We start from the raw sequence: 8,557 nt of genomic DNA, 5'->3' as shown, positions 1-8,557 counted from the left end.
AAGACAGAGCATCACTGCCCCAAACATAATAATATATGAGGAGCCATGTTGGATCAGGCCAATGGCCCCTCCAGTCCAACACTCTATGTCATGAGGTGGCCAAAAAGACCAGGTGCCCTCAGGAGGTCCACCAGCAGGGCCAGAATTCCAGAAGCCCTCCCACTGTTGTCCCCCCAAGCACCAAGAAGAAACAGCATCACTGCCCCAGACAGAGTTTCCCATGTATACCTTGTGGCTCGTAGAGAAGCCATATTGAATCAGGCCAATGGCCCATCCAGTCCAACACTCTGTGTCACACAGTGGCCAGAAACACCAGGTGCCATCAGGAGGTCCACCAGCAGGGCCAGAGCTCCAGAAGCCCTCCCACTGTGGCCCCCCAAGCACCAAAAAGACAGAGCATCACTGCCCCAGACACAATAACATAAGAGAAGCCACATTGGATCAGGCCAGTGGCCCATCCAGTCCAACACCCTGTGTCACACAGTGGTCAAAACCCAGGGGCCATCAGGAGGTCCACCTCCCACTCTTTCCCCCCAAGCACCAAGAATACAGAGCGTCACTGCCCCAGATGGAGTGTTCCATCCATACCTTTTGGCTAATAGCCACTCACAGACCTCTGCTCCAGATGTTTCTCCAATCCCCTCCTGAAGCCGTCTATGCTTGTAGCTGCCACCACTTTCTGTGGCACTGAATTCCACGTGTTAATGACTCTTTGGGTGAGGAAGGACTTCCTCTTATCTGTTCTATGCCTAAGTAAAGGTAAAGGTTTCCCTTGCTCGAAAGCTAGTCAAATCCAACTCTAGTGGGCAGTGCTCATTGCTGTTTCCAAACCAAAGAGCCAGCGCTGTCCAAAGACATTTCCGTGGTCATATGGCCCGCATGACTAGACGCCGAGGCGCACGGAACGCCGTTACCTTCCCTCCTGAGTGGTACCTATTTATCTACTTGCAGTTTCTCCCTTCCAAACTGCTAGGTTGGCAGGAACTGGGGCTAGAGACTGGAGCTCACTCTGTCACGCGACACTCAGGTCTCGAACTGCCAAACTATGGACATTCCAGTCTGCAGCTCAGTGTCTTAAGCAATGAGCCACCGCACCGTAGTTCTATGCCTACTGCTCATTCATTTAATTTCATTTCAGAGTATCTGACAAAGGAAACTTGGGTTCTCAGACGCTCATAATGCCCCCCCCCCAGTCTTGCTGGTCTTTAACGTGCTACTGGACTCCAGTCTAGCTGTTCCACTGTAGGCCAGCACGGCTAACCATCTGAGACTGGCAAACAGAATGGCTAGATTGGAGTCCACAAGCGCTTTAGAGACCAGCAAGGTTTTGGGGTGTGTGAGTTGATGACAAGAGGTGTGGCGACTCTGCATCCTTTGCAAGCATCCTTTGCAACACCCCTCCCCACCTCCTGACTGGGGTAAAAGGACTCTCAAAGAGTTCCCTTTCTGCTCGGGTCCAACAGAGGGAGCGCTGACTCTCAAAAGGTCACACCCCAAAAATGTTGTTGGTCTCAAAGATGCTCCTGGACTCCAGTCTAACTGTTTTACTGCAGGTGGGCATGACTACTCTCAGAAATGATCCTTCATGGCGGAGAGAAGACACTCCGAATCAGAACGTGCACAGCTGAAATGGCATGTGCGATACACAATGTGGCAGGATTCTGGCCCTGCTGGTGGACCTCTTGATGGCTCCTGGGTTTTGGCCACTGTGTTGGACTGGAGTGTTGGATTGGATGGGCCACTGGCTACCCAACATGGCTTCTCTTGTGTTCTTATGTCTGGGACAGTGATGCGTTGCATTCTTGGTGCTTGGGGGGCAAGAGCAGGAGGGCTTCTGGAGTTCTGGCCCCGCTGGTGGACCTCCTGATGGCCCCTGGGTTTGGGCCACTGTGTGACACAGAGTGTTGGGCTGGATGGACCATTGGCCTGATGCAACATGGATTCTCTTATGTTCCTGTGTCTGGTGCAGTGATGCTCTGTCTTCTTGTTGCTTGGGGGGGGGCAGTGGGAGGGCTTCTAGTGTCCTGGCCCCGCTGGTGGACCTCCCGATGGCACCTGGGTTTTGGCCACTGTGGGACACAGAGTGTTGGGCTGGATGGGCCATTGACCTGATGCAACATGGATTCTCTTATATTCCTGTGTCTGGTGCAGTGATGCTCTGTCTTCTTGGTGCTTGGGGGGGGGGACAGTGGGAGTGCTTCTAGTGTCCTGGCCCCACTGGTGAACCTCCTGGTGGCCCCTGGGTTTTGGCCACTGTGTGACACAGAGTGTTGGACTGGAGGGGCCATGGGCTGGATCCAACACTGGCTTCTCTTATGTTCTTTCTTTCTGGCTGGATTCTAGTTCTGGACCTGCTCACCCCCTGTAGAATGGAATATATCTAAAATGGATAAGTTCTTCTTAATACGCTGGCCAAATTCTCTTCCTGTTCCATATCTGAAATGGTTGGCTGGAGGGGTATAAATCCAACTCTCCTCCTCCTCCTCCCTCTTTCTATTCCTCTTCTTCTTCCTCTTCTTTTTCTGCTTCTTCCTCTTCCTCTTCTTCCTGACACAGTCGGTAAGACCTACGAATGGCAGCAAATTAGCATACGGATAACAAAAGGGTTAACAACAGATCTATCTTAGACAAAAGGCTGGGCGCTGCTGCTTAAAACCTCCACACAGCTCTCAGTGGGCCCTTGGGTGCTTCCTGACCCACTCGACGAGGGCGCAGAGGAGACTGGGTCAGGCCCTCTCTCTCTCTAGAAGCCAAGCGAGTTGTTGTAAAACGTCACCCACCGTTGCGTCTCGTTGTCTCCCCCACCCCCCACCCCGGTGCAGAGTGCAGGTCCCCCAGCTGCGAGAGCTGCTTCAGCAAGGATTTCTGCATGAAATGCAAAGAGCACTTTTTCCTGCACAAAGGGAAATGCTTCAGTGCGTGCCCGCCTGAGACCCTGGCCCAGTCCAGCACCCGGGAATGCCAAGGTAAGCCGCTTCTGCTCCTTGGGGAAATAGACTCCGGCTCCTTCCACAAGGGAGAAGGACCAGGATGGATTTGTGCCTGTACTCCAGGTAGGAACTGGATGGACTTTGCCGGATTGGGAGGGCAGGGTCTGCCTATGTAGGATACCCTTTGTTTATCCCAGGGGTTCCTAATATGGTGCCCCCGGGTGTCACGGGCTGGGGGTGCCAGTCAAAGGGAGTCCAGAACAGACCAAGGTCAGGAGCCATGAAGACAGTGCAAAGTCCAAAGCCCATCTGGGGTCAGGAGCAATGCTCCATCTAAGCTGTGTAGTCTTGTGAGCAAAAATTCCTATTTGTAAGCTACTGGCAATAAAGTTGTGAGCAAGTGATTTGGCTACTGCATAAATTAGTTTGCTCTGGAGTCAACCGTCCTGAGCTAAGACAAAAATGTGTGAGCTGGAAGCTAAAAACCTGTCAGCTAGCTCACACTAACTCAGCTTAGAGGGAACACTGACTCAGGAGCCAGAAACACAGAGCCAAATCCAAAATCACCAACCAGAAGCATAGTCCCAAAAGCCAAGACGGGGGTCAGGAGCCAGGAACACAGAGCCAAGTCCAAAGCCAGGGAGTCCAAAGGTCTAGGTGCAAGAGCTGAGCCGAAGTAGCTGCAAGCAGCACCAAGCTGACCCGCTCCTTCCATAAAGAGTACTGCCCAGAGCATGGAGTTAAATGCTGCTACCAGTTAGTCAACTGCATGATCGCCTAGGCTCCTGTTAGAACTTTGGGCTAGCTGAATGTCTCCCCTGTAGCCTGGCCTCTCGTCGCCTGGTTGCTAAGCTTTGCCGCAGTAGCTCCCTTCAGAGAGTCACAGGTGGGGGTGAGTCAGAAGGACTTTCAGCTTGCAGTTCTTCCCCCTTATCTGGGCGAGGTGTGACGACTGCTGTTACAGGCAACTGCCAGCTACCCTCCTCTGATGCTTCAGAGGGGCCAACTGCGGTTCCTTCTTGCAGCTCTCTCAGCTCTCCCTCATCCACACCCATGACAGCGGGTGCCATGGTGCCTCCCCACACCTTTCCTGGTGCCCCCCCCAATTGTTTGTAGAAAGTGGTCAGGGCCACATGGAATTTTTGCTTCTTCTTGCAGCTCTCTCAGCTCTCCCTCATCCCTCATCCACGCCCATGACACCGGGTGCCATGGTGCCTCCCCACATGGAATTTTTGCTTCCGATTGGCCACTCCAGACCTAATTTAGTCACTTCAGCAGCAAGTACCATCACAGCACAAGGATCCTCCCAGTATGAGTGAAGGGAAACTGTGCGTAAGCCAGGAAATATTTTAAACAACGTGTCCGTTGTAAAAGGCATTGTGTTGATCAGATCTTCTCCCTGCATCATTGAAGGGTTACTGCTCAAGTGATGCATGGCCTCACTCCAGGGCTGCTGCGATCACACACACAAAGGCTGCGGTCACGCATGCAACTTGTGGCGCTATAGTAGCCTTACCTGGGCAGGTTAAATGGGCCCCTCCGGATGAGAACATCTGCCTCCTGTGGCACAGTCGTAGGCAGCCCGTGTTGTTCCTCAGTGGAAGAGGAATAAACAGATACTGGGGAAAGTCCGGTATTAACGGGTTGTTTGCAGTTCCCTCCGGGTTTTCCGACATCTGAACTCTTCTGTAGCAAAAGGAACCCAGAAGAGACATCTGAACCTGCAGATCCATTTCTGTCACTGGGTTGTTTTTTTTAGCTATTGCCTATATGCGCATAAGGAGCTTCGATGGCTCAAGTGAACTGCAGGCTGTGGAAGATCAGTAGTTCAGCCGTTCGAGACCTGAGTTGTCGCATGATGGAGTGAGCTCCCGTCTCTAGTTCCAGCCCCTGCCAACCTAGCAGTTCGAAAGCAAGACATTGCAAGTAGATAAATAGGTACCACTTCAGTGGGAAGGTAACAGTGTTCTGTGCGCCTTGGTGTTTAGTCATGCCGGCCACATGATCACGGAAATGTCTTCGGACAGCGCTGGCTCTTCGGCTTTGAAACAGAGATGAGCACCGCAACACTAGAGTTGGACTCGACTGGCTTTCGAGCAAGGGAACCTTTACCTTTATATGCGCATAAGTGCATGCATCCACCTGCATTTTTTAAAAAAAACAATTGGGCAGCATTCTCCGTGGCTGAGACACTGCAGTAATGTGGATAACCTTTGAGAACCACAGATTCCATTTGAGTTATGAGCTGTGCCTACATTACTGTGGAAACTGGGTTCCATTTTCAGCGATACAACTGAAGAAGATTGCTTTGAAACAGCTGGCATACCTAGGAAGGACATTTTTAGCTGTTAGAAGTTTATTTGTGCTTTGGGACATCCTCTGCCTTTTTTGTGGACTTTGAGGTCTTCTGGACGCTATTATAGTCCAAAGATATAGAGGAGTCTCTTGTTGTAGCAGGAACTTCTTTGCATGTTAGGCCACACACCCCTAATGTAGCCAATCCTAATGAGTTTCTGCTGTTGGGTGTGGCCTATTATGCTAATGAGTTCCTGTTGGGCGTGGCCCACTCAGGAGCCAGCCGGAACTCCATTCCTGTGTGTTCCTGCCCAAAAATAGCCCTGTTGTGGAGGCAGATGATAAGTAAAGCAGATCTAGATGTATTCCTAAGGACCTAATATATATATTTTTGGACTAATTTCAGCCAATTAGGTTCATCATGATCCGTCAGCATTAAAAAGGTAAAGGAATTTGGGTCAGGATTAAACAGAAGGCGCAGCCAGAACTTGACGGTCAGAAGCCGCTGAGAGTGTGGCTAGGGTGGCCTGTTAGATTATGGCCACGAGTCACTGAGCCAGCCATGTTTGGAGAACATCTGTCAGTACAACAGGGCCAAAATTTGGCCAAGCCCAGCTGATCGGAATGTGGTTGGGAGCAGTGTTCCCTCTAAGCTGAGTTAGTGTGAGCTAGCTCACCGTTTTTTAGCCTCCGGCTCACATATTTTTGTTTTAGCTCAGGAAGGATGGCTCCAGAGCAAACTAATTTATACAGCAGCCAAATCACTCACTCACAACTTTAATGACAGTAGCTCACAAAGTAGAATTCTTGCTCAGAAGACTCCACAGCTTAGAGGGAACATTGGTTGGGAGTGCCAAGGCTGCTTTGGCCTTGCCTGAGGGATTGTCTTCTTCTCTCGTCCCACGCAGAAAAGTGCGAGACGGGCCCCTGGGCCAACTGGAGCCCCTGCACAAACCAGGGCAGGACCTGCGGCTTCAAGTGGGGCACAACTACAAGGGCCCGCGAGGCCGTCAGGAGTAGCAAAGAAGAGTTGGCCATGTGCCCGACGCTGACGGAGTCCAGGAAGTGCCGGATGAAGAAACACTGCCCTGGAGGTGAGGCTCGGTGGGAGGGCAAATGGGAAGGAGGACAGGGATCTCAGTGGCTACTGACCATGATAGGCATCTAACACCTCCAGTACTAGAGGCAGGGGTCATTTCGTAGAAAAAGAGGTGCAGGAGCTCATTAGCATAACTCATTAGCATAACTCATTTGCATGTGCCACACCCCCTGACATCACCGGAAGTGTGTCAGAAGGCAACACCCACCGCTCAGGCTCCACTGTTGTGGATTGCTAGCTATTGTGGGGAGGGGGAATGTGCAGAGAAGCCATGTTGGATCAGGCCAGGGGCCCATCCAGCCCAACACTCTGTGTCACACAGTGGCCAAAAACACCAGGTGCCATCAGGAGGTCCAGCAGTGGGGCCAGAACACCAGAAGCCCTCCCACTGTGGCCTCCCTGAGCACCAAGAAGCCAGAGTATCACTGCCTCAGACAGTGTTTCATCTATACCTTGTGGCTAATAGTTAAATTAGTGGAATTTGCTGCCACAGGATGTGGTGAAGGCTGCTGTGATGGAATGGGCCCACCCTGGCCTGCAGGCCGTGTTCTACCCTGCCATCCAAGGTTTTCCCAACACCTGGAGAGGCTTTTCATTTCTCTCTCAGGTAACCATTGCCACTCCTTGACCTTTGTAAGGAATTGCCCACTGGGAGGGTCGGGACTCTCAGCTTCCCTTCCAAGTTCTGAGGCCTGGCCTCTCCATCTCCTGCTGCCCAGTGCCTGGCCACCACAGGGACCATTTACTGCCTTGTGTGGCACTGGAGGAATAGGCACTTGCCAGCTGACTGCTTTCCCTCTGATGCTCCGTTTAATATAGTGTGCCCAAGATGGTAGAGATCTATGTGGTACAGAGAACCACTACCATCATCAAAAGTTATAAAGTGTTTATTATAGAGAAAGTGTCCACAAGCATACTTTTAGCACAGCACCAGATTGAGCAAGGGATGCAAAAGAAATGGCTAGAACACAGTTCCTCTGTCCCTCTCTCTATACATGCCCTGTCAGGTGTTAAAATCAGGTGGATGGTTGGCTCAGACTGAGTCGGCTGAAGCTAAACCCAGCAAAGACGGAAGTCCTGTGTCCGGGGCAGCTCGAGGTTGGGGCTCCCGCTCCTGGCCTACGATGGGACACCATTGGTGCCTGCGTCGGGGGTTAGGAGTTTGGGAGTGCTCCTGGAACCTTCCTCGGCAATGGAGGCCCAGGTAGCAGCCACTGATAAGTCGGCCTTTTATCATCTGCGACTGGCTTGGCAGTTGGCTCCCTTCCTCGACCGTGACGAACTGGCTACAGTGATCCACGCGACGGTCACCTCGAGGCTAGACGATTGTAATGCTCTCTACATGGGGCTGCCCATGTTGCAAATCCGGAATCTGCAGCCAGGCTACTGATGGGCCTCCCTAGATCGGAGCACATCTGGCCTGTGCTGAAGGCACCAAGAATACAGTACATCACTTGTCCCAGCCTGAGAGTTCCTATCTATACCTTGTGGCTAATAGCCACTGATGGATCTCTGCTCCATATGTTGATCCAATTCCCACTTGAAGCTGCCCATGCTTGTAGCTGCCACCACCTTCTGTGGCAGTGAATTCCATGTGTTAATCCAGGGTTGACCTGCTTCTGCTATTGCCTTTTAGAAAAGAATGAGAAGAAAAGAAAAGGGAAACGGGAGAAGAAAGAGAGGAAGAAGAAGAGGAAGATGGATTCCCTGATGGCCACTTAATCAGCTTTGGAGTGGGCCGTGCGTTGTGGGGGAGAGTACTGTGGGGAGCCGTCCAGCAGGGGGTGCCATCTTGGACCAAAGAGAACTTCCTCTCTCTTTCTCTCTCTCTCTGCCTCAGTGATGATGTCTCCTCCGCAGCTCTTAAAATTTTCTCCTTCCTGTCCACCCGGATGATGTGGAACCATTCCCTCTTGCCCCCTCCACGCTTGTCCCCAGCATGCTCAGATGAAGAAAGAGAGGAGGAGGAGGAAGCAGGACTGGTGAAACGTCCCCTAATTTGGAGCCTCCCCCACACCACAAGGATTTTCTCCTTCTCTCCGTGGCCCTCGTTTGTCTATCACGCTCGTAAGTTGTGCAAACAGGACGCCGCCGAAGGAAACTCCAGGGCTGTTACAGCGGGCCTCGCCTCCAGGGCCTTTTCTGAGATGGGAGACTTCCTAGCTGGATTCACAAAGAAAACGGAGGTCCACCAAAGGTCTGTGGTCAGAAAGATGCTTTGGCCCAGCTGCGG

General features: G+C 51.9%; 1 protein-coding gene across 1 annotated transcript; it reads left to right on the top strand.

The window, feature by feature from the left end:
- Positions 1–2,822: 2,822 nt before the first annotated feature.
- LOC107115061 (R-spondin-4-like) lies at positions 2,823–8,046 on the top strand (the record flags this gene model as incomplete). The annotated part of the gene is made up of 3 exons (XM_015416663.1): positions 2,823–2,972; positions 6,131–6,319; positions 7,961–8,046. Coding segments are annotated over 3 exons (425 nt in total), but the record flags the coding sequence as incomplete, so codon positions are not given.
- Positions 8,047–8,557: the final 511 nt, after the last annotated feature.

The sequence above is a fragment of the Gekko japonicus genome, unplaced genomic scaffold, assembly GCF_001447785.1.
Source record: "Gekko japonicus isolate JY-2015 unplaced genomic scaffold, Gekko_japonicus_V1.1 scaffold7403, whole genome shotgun sequence".
Classification (NCBI taxonomy): domain Eukaryota; kingdom Metazoa; phylum Chordata; class Lepidosauria; order Squamata; family Gekkonidae; genus Gekko; species Gekko japonicus.
Note: the sequence above shows the minus strand (reverse complement) of the source record. Positions and strands in the feature narration are given on the sequence as shown.